At 52.4% G+C, this 18,193-nt stretch overlaps 3 protein-coding genes across 4 annotated transcripts in view; 2 read left to right on the top strand and 1 right to left on the bottom strand.

Moving 5' to 3' along the window:
• The first annotated feature begins 7,128 nt into the window (after window positions 1–7,128).
• LOC309382341 (glyoxal reductase-like) lies at window positions 7,129–10,703 on the top strand. Its single transcript, XM_081971844.1, has 2 exons — window positions 7,129–7,355; window positions 8,744–10,703. Exons 1-2 carry the CDS (start codon window positions 7,321–7,323, stop codon window positions 9,606–9,608), a joined length of 900 nt encoding a protein of 299 aa, XP_081827970.1. The 5' UTR covers window positions 7,129–7,320; the 3' UTR covers window positions 9,609–10,703.
• On the bottom strand, window positions 10,476–15,465 carry BAD (BCL2 associated agonist of cell death). The gene is made up of 4 exons (XM_081971845.1): window positions 15,287–15,465; window positions 12,987–13,178; window positions 11,733–11,896; window positions 10,476–11,076 (listed from the first exon to the last, which is right to left on the bottom strand). Exons 2-4 carry the CDS (start codon window positions 13,105–13,107, stop codon window positions 10,954–10,956), a joined length of 408 nt encoding a protein of 135 aa, XP_081827971.1. The 5' UTR covers window positions 13,108–13,178; window positions 15,287–15,465; the 3' UTR covers window positions 10,476–10,953.
• A 1,692-nt stretch (window positions 15,466–17,157) lies between these two features.
• GPR137 (G protein-coupled receptor 137) overlaps window positions 17,158–18,193 on the top strand; it is a 12,143-nt gene continuing 11,107 nt past the window's right edge. Inside the window, exon 1 of one of the 2 annotated variants that reach the window (XM_081971848.1) lies at window positions 17,158–17,173. The gene's annotated coding sequence lies outside the window, so the exon portion shown is untranslated. Of the gene's footprint in view, window positions 17,174–17,218; window positions 17,375–18,193 lie in introns of those variants that run through there. The other variant, XM_081971846.1, reaches the window with a different exon arrangement.

The following is an 18,193-nucleotide window of genomic DNA, read 5'->3' as shown; positions in this document are numbered from 1 at the left end:
CGCTGGCATGCCCAAGCTTGACGGAGGCTGCGGGAAAAGTGGCAGGCGGAGAGGCATTGCCGGGGTAGGACCTGCCCCCACAGCTCTCCCCTGGCATCCTAGAGCCCTTCGAGGTTCACCCTTTCTTTGATGGGCGCCTGAGACCAACCCTCCTGGCACACAGACCCGTTTGGTGCCAACCTGTGTGCCCCTGGCTGGAACATTGCCAGGACTTCAGGAGCATGTGGCATTACTAAAACCTCTCCGAAGGATAGCACGATGTAACCCTCGACTCCATGGTTCTGCCCTACAGTTTCAAAACATGAGCCCCTGCTGCCACGTAGAGGCGGGCACCCGTCTGCCTAGGTTTTTCTCTTCGGGAGAGTGGGACGATGCCAGCCAGCCCCCCCCTCCCGCCCTCCCCCCAAAGCTATGCGGTCCGGCATGGACCGCTTCTTTTCGTGTCGCTTCTGTGCTATGCTGCAAACGTCCCACACCGCCTTCCGGATCTGCGGCACCCGGGGTGATGCGCTGACATGGGCAAAGCCAGCTTCCCACAAAGCAGGGAGATGCCCCGCTTGGGACCCTCCCCCCCCCCCCGCACATTGCCCTTCCACCTCGGCTGGCCCTTCCCTGGCGCAAAGCGTGACCGACAAGGCAGCTGGGCAGGGAAACGAGAATGGTTTAATTCATGGCGTGGTGGTGCCAGGCGGTGCCCTCCCCCCTTCCTTCCTTCTGGGGGGGTGGGTGGATGGGGATGGGGGGGTATCCTTCCTTCTCAAACCCTGTTGCTCATCCCTAATCCGCGAAGGAGCCCAGCCACATCATCTTTGAGCTCATGCAGGGGGAAAGATTCCTTTTGAATTCTCTTGGCACTAGCTGGTTGTTTTGATTGTGAGAAAGTGATTTCTGGAGAAGGTTGGGGGGGGGGGGAGGTAAAGGAATCATCCAATGGGAAAGCCTGATCCCAAAAATCTGCAGTGCCCCCTCCTCAAACTTCTTTCTGGGTTTTTCGGGGCTCCCGAAGAGTGTGACCCACATTTTGGGGAAGGGGAGGGCAGTGAGAAGAAACACCCCCCCCCCCAATCTAATCACCTCCTCCATCCTTATACCTCTATTTTTGGCTGGGCCAATTTCTCTTCAGCAGGGGGTTGGGGGGGGTGTCTCCTCTTGCCTCCCTCCCCCACAGCCCCAAAATTAACCTTCTCCTTATCTATATAGTTTCTCCGACTTCGTTTTTCCCCCGGCTGGACAAATCCATGCAGAGTTTTAATCTCTGTTTCCTTCTCTGCTCCCGTATAATCTCTTTTTCCCTGTTGGCATAGGGGCACCTTCTTCGTCGCATCCCCCACCCCTTCATTTAAAAATTTGTAGCGTGGCTTCCACCCCCCCCCCCAAACCGCTCATCCGACAACTTTCTCGGTCCGCTGGGAAAAGGGGGGGAGAGAGAGAGAGAGAGAGAGAGAGAGAGAGAGAGAGAGAGGAAGACACCTATGAAAAGGTGAGGAACCTTTTCCCCAATTTGTCTGCCATCGCCTTTTCTCCTTCCTTCCTTCTTTCCACCACCCCACCTGCACCTCTTATTTTTAATTTCCTCATTTGCTTACCTGGTGATGAGCAGGAGGGAGGGGGTCCTCTGGCCGCTTTCTGGGGAATCGGTGCCAACTGCCCAGCTGTGGGGGGGGGGGAGGCAGGCAAAAGCTTGAAAGACGGAAGGAGGAGGGGGGGCGTTGCAATGAATTCTGGCTTTAGAGATGCCTGGCGCGACTAGGCTTTTATAAAGGAGCTGGTCTCTTCTCTTCTCTCTCTCTCTCTCTCTCTCTCTCTTTCTTTCTTTCTCTCCCCCCACCCTCTCTCTCCGGCTCTCCTTTCTCTCTGCTCCCCCCCCCACCGTTTTGCTTACAAAGCAAGAACGATCAAGCGACGGGGCGTAGAAGCTTGAGGGGGGGGGGGGACAGAGAGAGACCACGGCCAATGTCGGCTGGCACAGCAACCGGATTTCTGGCTCCGAAGATGCTCTTACGGGCTGCCTCGTTCGCCTCTCCACCCTGAGAGCTTTGTAAAAAAATAATAAGGGGCGGGGGGCACAGCTCGTCCCTTCTGCAATACAGCGGCGGCGGGAGATCCTGCCGCTCCTAATAAACTAAGGTCTAGTGGCTTCCAAGCTTGCGTTCTCCCCCCCCCCCCCTTCTCTCTCTTTTCAGGCAGGTACCACCGGATCCATCAGCCCCTCCCAGCCCCCCCCTCCTCCCGCCAGCAGACCCGGTCCGGGAAAGACGGCAGAGAGGAAGAGAGGGGAGAGAGAAAAAGAGAAAGAGGGAGGGAAAAAGAGGAAGAATAGAGAAAGCAGGCAGCTTCCCGCATCCGCGCGATGCTTTGAACCTGGATGGGGGAGGGGAGGGGGTCCCGAGAGACGCGTTCGCACGACGCCTCTAACTCGGATCGGGTCGGGGTGGGGTGGAGAAAACGGGGCGAGGGTCTGTCTGGTGGGTGGGTTCCGCTGGCAAAGAAAACTCGGGGGGAAAAATGAGTCGGTTGAACGACGCGCCAATGCAGGGGTGGAGGGAAATCCTGGGCTGGGGCTAATGGGGCTTGTAGTCCTTTACCCCAGCTGGCCGGGGGCTGCTGCTGGGGCTGGTAGTCCGGCCAGCCAGCCAGCCAGCCAGCCGCAGGCTTGGCTTCTGATCTGGACTTCCTACCAAGCCGGGGGGCGGGGGGGGAGGCTCGGAAACGGGCGCTCAGTCCAGCCGTCCTCGCGGGGTTGTTGTTAAGGGGGGGGGAAACGGGCGACATTTGTAAGTCGCCTGGAGCGCTTCGAGAGGAAAAGCGAGACACAAAGGTAGGGGGAGAGGTTCAGGAGAGGAGGGGACCCCCAACAAGGAAGGGGAGGGGGTTCCCCAAACAAGGAAGGGGAGGAGGGGGTCCCCCCAACAAACTTCTCTTACCCCCGTCTCCCCCCAAAAGAGCCAAGATCTCTCTCTCTGTGCGCAGATTAGGGGACGACGACTGCGGAACTCCCTGCTACTCCCTTCCCTTCCCCAAAGCCAGACTTCTTTTGAGCCCCCTCTCCCCTCTCTTATCAAACCCTCCCCTTCCATCAAACGAGTGGAGGGGGGGATCAGACTGAGGCCAGTAAACAGTAACAGAGTGGGAAGGGACCTTGGAGGTCATCTAGTCCAACCCCGCTGCTCACCCAGGAGACCCGCACTAGGGATTCGAACCGCCGCCCGTTCTGATCGACAAGCTCACCCATACACACACACACACCGCGCCCCTCTTTTTCCCCTCTCCCCCACCCCCCAAAAACTCATCCTTTGAAGTCCCCCCGGCCGCCGCTAGGGGGCGTTTCGTGTGTGGGGGGGCGCTGCCTTCTTGCATTCCGCTCACGCAGCTTGCGAACGGTTCGCCTCCGGCTGCGGTGTCGCCTCTTCGGTGCCAAGAAGTGGGGGCTGGAAGGCGGAGGGGAAGGGGGGGAGGACCCGGGGAGAGGGAGGGGGGCAACTTCGCCTTCAGCTGCACCTCCCCCTCCCTCCCCCCTCAAATCCCAATGACCCCTCCCCAGCGCATTGCATCTCTTGCCCAGTTTTTGCAGCTGCAAAAAAAGGGGGGGAACCACGCCAAGTTGCACAGCGACATTGAGGGGGGGGGGAGGAAGGGGGCACCTGTTCCCCCCCTTTCCTGGCAGCTGGGACCCCCCCCCCTGCATATGTATAGTGGGCGGGGGACAAGAAATAACCGGTCCTGAATAAACCACTTTCAACGTTTCCCATCCGGTGTGAAGGGGGCTTAAGCAGAAAACTCCTAATTGGGGAAGGGGCTTTTTAAGGTTTGGGGGGGGGCTTGGAAGAAGCCCACCGCAGGCTAGGAGGTCTCTCCATCCATCAGGACTCCCACCCAGATTGGGGAGGGGGGTGTCTCAGGGGAAATACCATCAAAAAGAAAAAAAAAGCAATGAAAGAGAAGAGGGGGGGGAAGCTTTTACCTAATCTCTCCCCTCCAAAGCGGCTTTTCTCGCCCCCTCCCCAAAATAAAGCGGCGTCTGGCGCCCTCTGCTGGCCGTCCCGCGTCACTGCTCCTCCGCCCTCCGAGCTTTCCTTCTGTTCTAAGCAAGTGGCCGTTTGAAGGTGGTTCTTCTTTGGTCGGCAAGAAACGGACATTTGGCCCAAAATGTTGGACTTTGGGGCGTCTCTAAGCGGCGGCTGTCAAAGCTGAAGGCCCGTGTGTATGTGTGGGTGTTTTATTGAGCTTCCCTTTACGAGGTTTTCCCCGGAAATGTTGTGATTTGAGTTTAATAATGAGGAGGAGGATAGAAATAATTATAATGAATAATACAGCCATAGTATTCAGACATATATACCGCTTCACAGTGCTTTCCCAGGCCTCTCTAAGCAGTTTATTGAGTCAGCCTCTTGCACCCCAACAATGTGGGTCCTCCTTTTACCCACCTCGGAAGGACGGAAGGCTGAGTCAACCTTGGTCAGGGTCGAACTGCTGACCGTGGGCAGATTTAGCCTACAATATTGCATACTAACCACTGGGAAGAGAAGGAAGGAAGGAAGGAAGGAAGGAAGGAAGGAAGGAAGGAAGGAAGGAAGGGTCAATCTTGAGCTAGTCAGGGTCGAACTCCTGCCAGAGTCAACCTGCAATGCTGCATTCTAATCACAAGGAAGGAAGGAAGGAAGGAAGGAAGGAAGGAAGGAAGGAAGGAAGGAAGGAAGGAAGGAAGGAAGGAAGGACTTATATACCGCTTTACAGTGCTTCACAGCCCTCTCTAAGCAATTTACAGAGGCAGCCTCTTGCCCCCAACAATCTGGGTCCTCATTTGACCCACCTTGGAAGGACAGAAGGCTGAATCAACCTTGAGCTGGTCAGGATTGAACTGCTGGCAGTGGGCAGAGTTAGCGTACAATATTGCATTCTAACCACTGGGAAGAGAAGGAAGGAAGGAAGGGTACATAGACTTATATACTGCTTCACAGTGCTTTTACAGCCCTCTCTAAGCGGTTTACAGAGTCAGCCTCTTGTCCCCCAACAATCTGGGTCCTCATTCTACCGACCTCGGAAGGATGGAAGGCTGAGTCAACCTTGAGCCTGGTGAGATTCGAACTGCCAAACTGCAGTCAGCCGGCAGTCAGCAGAAGTACCTGCAGTACCACACTCTAACCACTGCGCCGCCGTGTCTCTGAAATGCAGGATTCTGGATGCAGACATGCGAGTAAGAGGTTTTGGGTTGCAGAAATGCAGGAGAGGTTTTAGGATGCAGAATGACAGCAAAGGAGAAATGCTTGGGACTTGAATTCCAGATGGTGGCTTGTTAAGTTAGAGGCAGATAGTCCTCGACTTATGACCATACAAATCAGCTATAACTACCTAGTTACAAATTGGACAGCCATTGGTCTGGAATGCTACAGGGTCTCCTGCTTGAACAGGGGGTTGGACTAGAAGACCGCCAAGGTCCCGTCCAACTCTGCTATGTTGTATTCCTTATTCTATTCTATTCTATTTCTTATTCTATTCTATCCCTTATTCTATTCTATTCTATTCCTTATTCTATTTCATTCTATCCCTTATTCTATTCTATTCTATTCCTTATTCTATTTCATTCTATTCCTTATTCTATTCTATTCTCTTCTATTCCTTATTCTATTCTATTCTATTCTACTCCTTATTCTATTCCTTATTCTACTCTATTCCTTATTCTATTCTATTCCTTATTCTATTCTATTCCTTATTCTATTCCATTCTATTCCTTATTCTATTCTATTCCTATTCTATTCCTTATTCTATTCTATTCCTTATTCTATTCTATTCCTTATTCTGTTCTATTCCTATTCTATTCCTTATTCTATTCTATTCCTTATTCTATTCCTTATTCTATTCTATTCCTTATTCTGTTCTATTCTATTCCTTATTCTATTCTATTCCTAATTCTATTCCATTCTATTCCTTATTCTATTCTATTCCATTCTATTCCTTATTCTATTCTATTCTATTCCTTATTCTATTCTATTCCTTATTCTGTTCTATTCTATTTCTATTCTATTCCTTATTCTATTCTATTCTATTCCTATTCTATTCTATTCTATTCTTCTATTTTATTCTATTCTATTCCTTATTCTATTCTGTTCTGTTCTATTCCATTCTACTTTACTCTACTCCATTCCATTCTTCTGAAAAAAAGTGGCTTACAACCATTACAGCATTCACATCCATGATGAGAATTCATGTGCTTGGCAACTGGCATGTATCTATGAAGGTTGCAATGTCGTGGGGGGGCGCGGGTGTCACGTGGCCACCTGCAAACTTCCCAGGGGGCTTCTGCCAAGCGTCGTCATCGAGGGAAGGTGAGGATTCGCTTAACAACTGTGTGATTTTAACAACGGCAGCGATCAGCTTAACAGCTGCGGCCGAGAGGTCGTAAAACGGGGCGCAACTGGCTTATCAAACTGCCTCACTTAGCAACAGAAATTTCAGAGTCAATTGTGGTGGTTAAGTCGAGGACTGCCTATATATGTAATAAATTGGCAGGTGTCAATCAGACTCGTGGTCAGATTTGACAACACCCCGGTGTAGAATTTAATATATTTGCAGGTGCAAATAGATGACACCCGAGTTGAAGGCAGCAGCCACAATCCGGCTGGCTTGATTCGGAGGTGGGTGTGTTTGTCTCGGCTTTGTCTTGACTACAAAGCTCATGTTGCCCCACCCGGGGCTGGCTGGGAACGATGGGAACTCGAGTTTTCAGTCCACCTGAGAAATTAAGCTTTCTTTCTCTGTCACACTCTCTTCCTCTCTCTCTCTTTCTTTCTGTCACACGCTCTTTCTCTCTTTCTCCTCTTTCTCTCTCATGCCCTTTTTTTCTCTTTCTCTCTCTTTCTTTCTCTGCCACATGCTTTCTTTCTTTCTCTTTCTCCCATGCACTCTTTTCTTTTTTCTTCCTTCTTTCTTTTTTCTTTCTTTCTTTCTCTTGTCACACGTTCTCTCCTCTTTCTCTCATGCTCTCTTTCTTTTTCTGTCTTCCTTCTTTTCTCTTTCTTTCTCTGTCACACACTTTCTCTTTTATTTCTTTTTCTTTCTTTCTTTCTTTCTTTCTTTCTTTCTTTCTTTCTTTCTTTCTTTCTTTCTTTCTTTCTTTCTTTCTTTCTCTGTCACACACAATCTCTTTCTCCTTTTTCTCTCCTGCACTCTTTCTCTTTTCCTTTCTTTCTTCTCTCTCTCTCTCTCTCTCTCTCTTTAAATTCATTTTCCCGGGTTCTCCTTCTCTTCTTCTAGTCCCGATTGGGCGGCAGCCCCGCCTGTCACCCGGCCTCTGCTCCCGCCTCCTCTCCTTGTTGATCGACCATGCAGCCAACAGAGCCTGCCCTTCCTGAGTCTTGGTAAGCCGGGGGAGAGGGCGCGGGGGAGGGTCTTCTCGCCCCCTTTTGCAAAATAGAGGAGTGGGGGGAGAGGCAGGCTAGCAAGTCTGCAAAAAACAACAACCCACCAAGGCCCGATTGGGGTTTAAAGCTGGCTTAAACCAGGCTTGCTAGCCAAACCATGTTTAGGATTGCATGCTAAAGACAGGGAAATCCACGTGCAAACTACCTTAAAGTGGGGGTCCCCCGAGATGCAAAAGGGCGCCCCCAAAGGGGGACTTTGGAACGTGGCCTCCGTCTCTTGCCTAATGCGAGGCTTTCCCCCCCCCCGCATTTGGGGGTCGCAAAGCAGGACCTTTGGCGGCCCCGTGCAACGCCCCCTCCCCCTTTGCTTTTATGGTGAGGGTCGTCTGAGGAAGCCCCCTGCAGCCTCCCCCCCCCCAAAAAAAAGCTTGCACCTTTTTCTCTTTGAAAAGAGGCTGCTGGGAGGGATGCAGTAGCAAAGACCAACCGCTAGAGGGCGACTTTTCAACCTGAAGGGTGCAGTGGCACAAAGGAGCCCCTAGAGGGCGTACCACTTGCTCTCCTATTGGAATGAGGGGCTGGTGGTTGGGGGCTCCTCCCCAGCCCCTCAACCCATCAAAGCCAAAGTGACGTTGAGATTTGGCTTCGCCCTCCCTCCTGTCCCGGAGTCCAGTTCTGCAAAAACCTGGCCCCTGCTTGGATGGGGCACCACCAGGAGATCCCATTTACACCTCAACTTACAACCACGCTCAAAATTCCGTGGCTGAGCAAGACGGTGGTTAGGTGATCGGGGCTCCCATTTTACGACCTCGCTTTGCCCCGGTGGCAAAGAGAACCCCAGCATCCATTCTACATTAGCGACTCAGCTTCCGTCCTTCCGAGGTGGGTAAAATGAGGACCCAGATTGTGGGGTGCCAAGAGGCTGATTCTGTAAACCGCTTAGAGAAGGCTGTGAAAGAACTGTAAAGCAGTATATAAGTGCTATTGCCCTTCCTTCCTTCCCAGTGATTAGAATGCAGCATTGCAAATTGACTCTGCCCACAGCCAGGAGTTCAATCCCGACCAGCTCTCCTTCCTTCCTTCCTTCCTTCCTTCCTTCCTTCCTTCCTTCCTTCCTTCCTTCCTTCCTTCCTTCCTTCCTTCCTCCCTCCCTCCCTCCCTCCCTCCCTCTCTCCCCACTGGTTAGAATGCAATATTGAAGGCTAAACTCTGCCCACTGCAAGCAGTTCAATCCTGACCAGCTCAAGATTGACTCAGCCTTCTGTCCCTCCAAGGTGGGTAAAATAAGGAGCCAGATTGTTGGGGCAAGAGGCTGACTCTGTAAGCCGCTTAGAGAGGGATATAAGTCTAAGGGTTATTGCTATATCCAATTCTGCTCCTTTTAGGGTCCCAGACCGGACCGTGTGGTTAAACACCGGCGCCCCCATGCCACTTCTGGGCCTTGGCACCTACCGCCTTAAGGGGGACGAGGCCGTGCGTGCCAGCCTGGATGCAGCTCTGGAGAATGGCTACCGCTTGGTGGACACGGCCGCCGTCTACGGCAATGAAGCTGCGCTCGGAGGAGCCCTTAAGGATTTGCTACCTCGCCACGGTCTCGCCCGCGAGGACGTGTTTCTAACCAGCAAGCTGAGCCCGAAAGACCACGGAGAGGAAGCTGCCTACGCGGCATGCCTTCGCACCTTGCAAGACCTAGATTGCGGTTACCTGGACCTCTACCTGATCCATTGGCCAGGGACTCAAGGCCGGCCTAAGGACGACGCTGGCAACCCGGAACGTCGGCTGCGGAGTTGGCGCGCCTTGGAGAGGCTGCACGACGACGGGAAGCTCCGAGCGATCGGCGTTTCCAACTACACCGTCCGGCACCTTCAGGAACTGCTGGCCAACTGCAGGGTGACGCCCGCCGTCCTGCAGGTGGAATTCCACCCCGAACTCAGGCAGACGGAGCTGCTGGAATTCTGCACCCAAAACGGCATCCATTTGCAAGCTTATTCCTCCCTGGGGACCGGTCCGTTGGTAGAGCATGCCGTAGTACGGGCCATCGCCCAGAGGCACGGTCGCACACCCGCCCAGGTATTGCTCCGTTGGGCTCTGCACCAAGGTGTCAGTGTGATTCCCAAGTCGGCGTCTCCAGGCCGCGTGGCTGAAAATGGCCAGCTGTGGTCGTGGGACTTGCGCCAAGCCGACATGGAAGAGCTACGATGCCTGGATTGCGGGAAACGGTATTGCTGGGACCCCACTAGCGTGGTGTAAGAGCAGGCAATGTTCTGACCGAGGCTTCCTGAGGGCATGAAGCAAACTCCTAGTCCCGATAAAAACCCCTTTTATTGACTGTGAACTCTGCTCATTCCCATCCAGCAAAGTCTTTCAAGGGAGGATTTACGGTCACAGACCTTCTCTGGCTTGGAGAGCTGCCAAGCCGATATCTGCAGAACTTGGCCAGGAGTCTCGGAGAGTCACGAACCAATGAAGCGAACTAATGGCCTCCTGCAAACTCCACTCCCCTTTCGCTCCTCTTTTATTTCCTCTGGGAGGGGCCATTCACCATCCACCTGTGGCTTTACTCCCAAGTCGACCCCTGTTCTTTAGCTCTTCCCGTCGTCTGGCAGCTCTGCGCATGCGCACACTGGGAACAGGCTCCAGCTGTTCTTCTGCCTCACTGATGCCTGACTCCGAAGGCAGCTGATAACTGTCAGGCGGCCCTGGCCCCCTCTCTGCCTCCGACACAGAGCCTTCCCCAGACTCCAGGACTGGCCCAGGTTCCTCCCCAACCCTCCTCACTGTCCGAAACGGCTGCCAGCTCTACTGGCGGGCCACATCAGGCGCAGATTCCTCCAGCTGAAACCGGGATCCTTCCAACCCTCGAGAAGGTCATTCCCTTCGTGAAGTCGATTATCCTATTTCGACGCTTGTCGTCTTTGCGAGGTGCCAACACCGGTTGCTAATTGTTGGTTTAGCGCCTTACCCCAACTGAGTCACTTAGGGCTGACTCAACCCTAAATTAGCCAGGAATGTCAGGCTATTTTAATCGCTCGTTTGGGGGGGGGGGAGGGGGAGATCCGCGCCTCCCACTCAGCCGCGAGGTTGCGGGGTGAAGAAACAGGTACGAGGGCAATAAGAAGCCAGAAAAAACAACCTTTATATACAATTCCCCCCCCCCCCTTTTTAGGAATTAAAGACAAATAAACAGCAACAATACAGAGAGTGAAGGCGAGAAGAAAATCCAGGGCTGGTTTTTTTTTTTGTTCTTTGATTTGCTTTGTTAAAAAACGGGCATTCGACTTGATTTTCTGGGAGAAGATGGGGAGCCTGGAAAATTAGGGGTGTTGGATATTGGGGAAGGGGAAACACCCCCGGATTTAATCAAGGGTTAAATGGGCAGAGGGTCAAAATCTAGACAGTGCCGTAATGTCAGATCCGGAATAAACATCTTTTTAGGTGGCGTAAGGAGTGGAAATGTCAGGGAACGAACTCGGTCCCCGGAATGATTTTTGAGATACCGCGGAGGAAAAAGCATACGGTTGAAACCCCACCAAGTTTCTCCTCCCCGTCCCACCCCCCCACCCCCATCCCCGCAACAGGTAGCAGCAAAGCCCGGTTAAGAACCGGAAGGTCCATTTTCCGGGCAACTTCGGCGCCACCATGACCGCAGAGTGTCCTTCCAGCTGGGAGGGTGATCCATGCGGGAACAGGTCCCGGCGCTTTTCGGGCGTGGAAGATTCTGGAAAAAAAGAAGGTTCACCATCACTACGCTCTACCGATCGGTAAAACGTCAAGAGTTTTGCCAATTGTGCTTGGCGCCTTCCTCTTGAACCATTTTTTTTTTATTTTGGACAAAGCGGGACGAAGGACCATCGGTGGCCGTTTCCCTCTTTTTGAGATGCGTTAAACCAAGCAAAGGCTTGAATTAGGATTCCGATTAGAATTCAGAGTTACAATTAGAATTACAATTGGAGTACAGGAAGTCCTTGACTTACAACAGTTCAATTAGTGACCGTCTGAAGTTACAACGGCACTGACACCGTGACTTGGGATCATTCATCACCGTTGCGGCGTGTCCGTGGTAAAAAAAAAATCAGCCGCTTTGCAACTGACTCATACTTACAACGGTTGCAGTGTCCCGGGGTCACATGACTTCCCCTTTGAACAAGCCATGGGGTAGCAAGATGATTCAATTAACGACGGTGAGAAAAGTCGTAAAACGGGGCAAAATTCACCAATGTTTCCCTTAGCGGCAGGAATTTGGGGCTCCACTGTTGTAAGTCGAGGACTTGCCTGTAGGTTACACCCTTAGTAAGGCTCATTTGGGAGGCTTCCGTAAAGGTAAGGATTGCTTGGCGTTTTGCATCCCCCCCCCCCGCACTGGACCAGCCTTACCTGGAGGGCGCCGTGAAATTCATCGCTCATCCTGCGTAATTCTCGGCCGTATCGCTGCGCGGCCCACAAGATGGGAGGGGCGGAGCGGGAGCGTGCCCGGAATGTTCCCAGCTCATCGGAGGTCTCCGAATCGAGTTGATCAGACCCAATGCGGCGTCTCAGTTCTAGAGAGCAAGAAATCTCAAGTTAAAGGAAGTAAAGGTAAAAGTTCCCCTCACACATATGTGACAGTCGTTCCTGACACTAGGGGGCGGTGCTCATCTCCGTTTCAAAGCCAAAGAGCCAGCGCTGTCCGAAGACGTCTCCGTGGTCATGTGGCCGGCATGACTCAACGCCGAAAGCGCACGGGACACAGTTCCCTTCCCACCAAAGGTGGTTCCTATTTTTCTACTCGCATTTTTCATGTGCGTTTGAACTGCTCAGTTGGCAGAAGGTGGGACAAGTCACGGGAGCTCACTCCGTTAAGTGGCGCTGGGGATTCGAACCGCCCAACCTCCGACCTTTCTGATCGACAAGCTCAGCGTCCCCAAAAGAAAGTACAACATATCCAGAGAGAGGTCCTCGACTTAACGACCGCAACGGAGGTCAGTAGTTCCGTTGCTAAGCAAGGCGGTTGTTAAGTTATCACGCCTTCTTATAAGGAAGGCAGCCCAATTCCTGTCCAGCAACCTTAAAATTAGCCCGAGCTAAAATTAAAGCAAGGATGCGGTGGTTCAGTGGCTAAGAGGCTGAGCTTGTCGATCAGAAAGGTTGGCAGTTTGGCGGTTCGAATCGCTAGCACTGCGTAACGGAGTGAGCTCCCGTGACTTGTCCCAGCTTCTGCCAACCTGGCAGTTCGAAAGCAGGTAAAAAATGCGAGTAGAAAAATAGGAACCACCTTTGGTGGGAAGGGAACAGCTTTCCCTGGGCCTTGGGCGTTGAGTCATGCCGGCCACATGACCACGGAGATGTCTTCGGACAGCACTGGCTCTTTGGCTTTGAAACGGAGATGAGAACCGCCCCCTAGAGTCGGGAACAATGAGCACACATGTGCAAGGGGAACCTTTCCCTTTAAAAATTAAAGCCCAAATCACGCACAGTCGGCAGCTCTCGACTTCTGGCTGTTCATTCAGCAAACCGTTCAAAGTTGCAAAAAAAACCATTGTAAAATGGAGTGGGGAGGTGACATGCTGGCTTGCTTAATGACCGCATGGCTTAGCGGCGGAATTGGGGAAATAGTAAGCTGGGAAGAAGGCCTCCAACGTTTCCTCTCACCTGGGTTCTCATGGGAGGGGCTGTTAAGATCCTTGGCCGTCCCGATGCTTGGCTTCAAATCCGTGGGATCCTTTTCATTCGTGGAGAAAGTTTCATCTTGTAATTCGGAAATCTGGAACATGGTCAGGGGGCTGGCATCGCCCCTGCCTCTCGACCCCGTGTTTCCCAGAAGGCTAAGCGGCAGTAGACTGCCTGTGCGGGGAAGAGAGCGAGGGAAGGAAAGAAGAAGGGAGGGAAGGAAAATTGGAGAAGGGAAGGGAAGGAAGGAAAAGGAGAGGAATAGGGAGGGGGGGAAAGGAAAGTGAATTAGATGGGAAGGGGAGGAGGGAGGGAGGAAAATTGGAGGAGGAAAGAAAAGAGGAGAAATAGTGAGGAAAGGAAAGAAGAAGGAAAGGATAGAAATAGGGAGGGGGGAAAGAAGAAAGGGAACGGGGAGAGAAGGAAGGAAAATTGGAGAAGGAAGGGAGGAAGTGGAGGAAGAGGAGAAAAAAAGGGAGGGGGAAGGGAGGAAGGAAAAGGAGAGAATTGTATATTTTATATTTACATATGTACGTGTATAATAAATTAATTAAATATATCTATTACGCCACCATCTCACTATCCAAACTGCCTCCAGCGATCAAAAGCCAACTAGATTCCACCGTTGAGCAATTTCAACCAAACTTGGTACACAGAGGATTTACTCTCTGGAGACAAATACTGTGGCGGTTAAGACAACCCTAACACCCCTCGGGGTGTGCGTTCTGTTAAGATACAGCCTGTTGTGCCTTCAAATGGCTTCTACTGTACAGCGCAGTGGAGTTGCCATGGTAACGGCTTCACAGTACGCCACAAGGGGGCTCCCTCTGGTAAGGGGGAAAAACATTAGAAATTACGTTTGGTCTGGATATTCCCCCCCCCCCCTATAAAAAAATACCGGGGCACCACCGTGTTATCGGCTAGTAACTTATCAAAATAAAACACACAAACACACATCTTTCCCATTCTATACAATTGAACTGAAGGCCCCCGATGTTGCATTCATACTACACTAATACAGTAGAATCCCTAACTTGTGTGAAACCAACTTCCTGGTGAACAAAGCTAGGATTTCAACCGAAAGGGGTAAGTTACACACCAGGAAGCATTGTCCAGCTTCAAAACTTCACAATTCTGACTCACGAGACGGGTCAGCTCACGAAACTCAGAAACCCTCCCTTGCCACTCCTAGCTGTAGGAAACCCAAAGTAATCAGGCTGCCATCAAGAGAGATGGATCTGAAATGACTCATCTATCATCTATATCATCTGTCTGTTTATCTACCTATCAATTATCTATCTATCTATCTATCTATCTATCTATCATCTATCTATCTATGTTATTTTGTTTTTACCTTTGTTTTATGGCAAGGACAGTTACACTGTATTCCAAATATTTACATGTAAACAATTATATATATTATTACTCACTTCAACAAACAACTTGCAAAATAAATAAAATTTAAAAAGCCTTTGGCTACCAAGAGGCTCTGGGCAAAGCCCCCTACCAACACCTTGGCTGACACCCGGATTCCTTCCCTTGCCTCCTTTGCCCCCTCTGCTCAGTTCCCTGCAATTCTTTTTTAATCCAGTGGCAGGGAGTTCCGCAAGCACATCCCACCCCTTCCCTGGGGGGGAAGCCTCCCCCCCACCCTCTCCTCTCCTCTGCAGAGCTGGGCAACCCCTCCTCCATCCACCGCAGCTTAATCCCCCCCAGAGATAGTGCTGCAAGATTGCAGAAGCAAGCCCATTCCCCTTCCCCCCCTTTTTTTGCAAATCCCCAACTGCCCCCCAGCCCATACGCTCGCCGCTTTCCCTTCCTGCCCACCCACCCCCATTTTCCAAATTGCAAAGAAGAGAGGGGGTCCATTGCCACCTGCAAAGCCCCCCCTCCCCATCCAGACCCCTCCCACCCAGTTTTTGCATTCTAGGGGATGCAAAGCAGTGTGCGTTTCCCCCTCCCCAGATTTTCCTCCCCCCCTGCCCAGTTTGGGGAGGGGGGATGCAAAGCTCCTATGTGTCCCCCTCCCCAGATTTTCCTCGCCCCCTGCCCAGATTGGGGATGCAAAACTGTTATGTGTCCCCCTCCCCAGATTTTCCTCGCCCCCTGCCCAGATTGGGGAGGGGGGATGCAAATGTGTCCCCCTCCCCAGGTTTTCTTTTTCCCCCCCGCCCAGATTGGGGAGGGGGGTTGCAGCCCACCCACCCAGCATTAAATCCGGCTCCTCCTCTCTTAAATTACTCGCCCCGGCCCTCTCCCCGGGGCTGCCCCGATGCGCTCACCTGCGGACCGAGAGCCGCCTTCTCTTGCTCCCTTCCTCCTGTTTACCGCCAGCCGCCAGCCAGCCGGAGTCGCCAAGGCGATAAAGAACTGCCACCGGCGGGGGCCAATCGGGAGCCGCCACGTCAGAGGGAGGGGGCGGAGAGGCGGGGGGAGGCTCCTCCCTTTTGGGGGGCTCGTCAACCCCCCCGTCCTATTTCCCCAGGATTGATGGAAAAGGGGGAGGGGGGAGTTTGCATCTCTTCTTTTTTCTCCTCCTTTTATTTTATTTTCCCCTTTCTTTTTTTCCTCCCGCCTCCTTCCTTCCTTTTTCTTTTTCGATTTTTCTTCTTTTATTTTACTTTCCCTTCTTTTTCTCTCTGCCTCTCCTGTCTCCTTCCTTCCTTTTTTTCACTTTTCTCCCCCTGCTTCCTCCCATCCTCTTCTACTTTCCCTCCCTCCCCTTCCTTCCTCTCCCTCTTTTTCTCCTTTTTCCTTCCTTCTTTCCTTCCCCTTTCCTCCTCCCTTTCCTTCTTTCTCTTCCTTCCTTCCTATCTCTTCCCATCTGATTCTTTTTCTTCCCTTCCTTCCCTTCCCACCTCCCTTTCCTTTTTTCCTCTCTTCTCCCCTTTCCTCTTCCTACCTCTTCTCCCTTTCTCCCTGCCCTCCTTCCCCTCCTCTCCTTCTTTTCTTCCCATCCTTCCTTTTTCCCTTTTTCTTTTTTTATTTTATTTTATTTTCCCTTCTTTTTTCTCTGCCCCCTCCCTCTCCTCCCTCCCTTTTTTTCTCACTTCCCTTCCTACTTTTCTTTCTCTTCCTTCTTCTTCCTTCCCTCCTCCCCTTTCGTTCTTTCCCTTCCTTCCCTCCTTTCTTTCTCTCCCTTCCCCTTTTCCTTTTCTTCCCATCCCATTCTTTTTTCTTCCCTTTCCTTCTTTCCTCCCTCCCTCCCTCCCTTTCCCTTTCCTCTTCTCCCTTCCCTCCTCTGCCTTTTCTCCTTTTTTCCTTCTTTCCCTTCCTTGCTTTTGCTCTCTTCCTTCCCCTTCCCCTTCTCCTTTCTTCTCCCTTCTTCAGTGCCTTCCCTCCTCTTTCTTTCTTTCTTTCTTTCTTTCTTTCTTGCTTGCTTGCTTGCTTGCTTGCTTGCTTGCTTGCTTGCTTGCTTGCTTGCTTGCTTGCTTGCTTTCTGCCTTCCTTCCCTCTGTGGCTACATTTGCCTCTTGCCCTTTTTTTAAAAAAAAAGTGCATAAAAAAACTGGCTAGGCTTCATTTTGACTCTTCGGTCCCATAAATATTTTACGCCACAATTTCTAAATATTAAAGGACGCTTTGGTTTTTGCTGCATCTCGACTTCGGCGATTTTTAAGTCGTGTGGAGCACAATTCCCAGAATCCCCCAGGCCACCATGTCTCATTGCTAGCTGCTGGGGAATTGTGGGAGTTGCCGCCCACACAGCTTATATTAAAACACTGGCTCGCCTCGATTCTAAGCATTTCACTGCTGGAGGCCAGGCTGCTGGTCATTTATTCAATGCAGAGCTCTTGCATCTACAGAGTACATTTTTATTCTTTTTTTATCTTAAAAAGCAGGAACGTAGGACTATTTAAATGGGGGGAAAACGGATGAAGCGGAACGAAGGACCCCAGAGAAAAGTTGCACTCGGAAGCAGAGGGCAAGAACCCAGCGGAACCTGGAGCCCCGAGGCACTTCCGTCTTGTGGATCATCCTTTCCTCACCCCCTCCCCTTTTCCATGACTTAAACGCGCACAAATGCCCGTCGTTAAGATGGCGGACAGGGAAAAAAAAAAGCGCCGCCGCTCTAGTCAGGCCACTCAGAGACGCGCTCTACGCCCTTTGGAGGCTGAAAGGGGCGGAGTGTGGCGGCGGCGCTACGTCACTTCCGGCACGCCGACCCGGTGAGGCTGGGGAAGTGGGCGGGGCTAAGGCACTTGGCGCAGCTGGGCGCAGCTGGGAGGTCGCGCGCTTGCGGCTGGCCCGGATTTGTGGGGAGGGAGGCGTCTTCTGCCCGCCCCCAGCCCACATTTGAGGCAGTGGGGCCAGAGAGGCAGCCGGGGGCTCGGGGGCCTGAGAGAGCAGGGGAGGGTTAAGGGAACCAGGTATCTGGGGAGGCGACGAGGGTCCCAGGTGGCCGAGGGGGGGGGCTAAAAGGGCATTTAAGGCTCTCAGGCCCAAGAATAAGGCGGGGGAGAGGAGGGGGGCAAGGGCACAAAGAGGGGGGGCTTCAATGAGAAGGGGGGGCTCCTAAGAGACCAAGATATTGCAAGGGGGGGAGAAGGGAGGTTGGGAGGGGGCGTCCCAGACCTCTGAGGATTGGGGGGGGTGCAGGGGTGAAAGGGGGGGAGCAGCAGGGAGGTAGGGGGAGAAGGACAGATAGAATGGGAGGGGCTCCCAGATATTGCAGGTGGGGGGTGTCCCAGACCTCTGAGGATTGAGGGGGCAGGGGTTAAAGTGGGGCAGCAAGGAGATAGGGGTGGGGGGCTCGAGATAGACTTCAAGGAGAATGGGGGGGCTCCAAAGGGTCCCAGATATTGCAAGGGGGTGGAAGAAGGGAGGATGGGGCGGGTGTTCCTAGACCTCTGAGGATTGGGGGGGATGCAGGGATGAAAGGGGGGGAGGGCAGCAGAGAGATAGGGCTGGGGGGGGGAATAGATAGAATGGGAGGGGCTCCTAAGGTTCCTAGATATTGCAGGGGTAGGAGGATGGTGGTTCCCAGACCTCTGACGATCGGGGAGGGGGACTCAGAAGTGAAAGTGGGGCAGCAGGGAAATAGGAGTAAGGGGCCTGAGGAAGCAGGGCTTCAATGACAATTGGGGGCTCCTAAGGGACTCAGATATTGCAAGGGGTGGAGATGGGAGGTTGGGGGTGGGAGGGTCCCAGACCTCTAAGGATTTGGAGGGGCAGGGCTAAAAAGTGGG

The sequence above is a fragment of the Natrix helvetica genome (genome assembly GCF_964273705.1).
Source record: "Natrix helvetica genome assembly, contig: HAP1_SCAFFOLD_232, whole genome shotgun sequence".
NCBI classification, from domain to species: domain Eukaryota; kingdom Metazoa; phylum Chordata; class Lepidosauria; order Squamata; family Natricidae; genus Natrix; species Natrix helvetica.
Note: the sequence above shows the minus strand (reverse complement) of the source record. Positions and strands in the feature narration are given on the sequence as shown.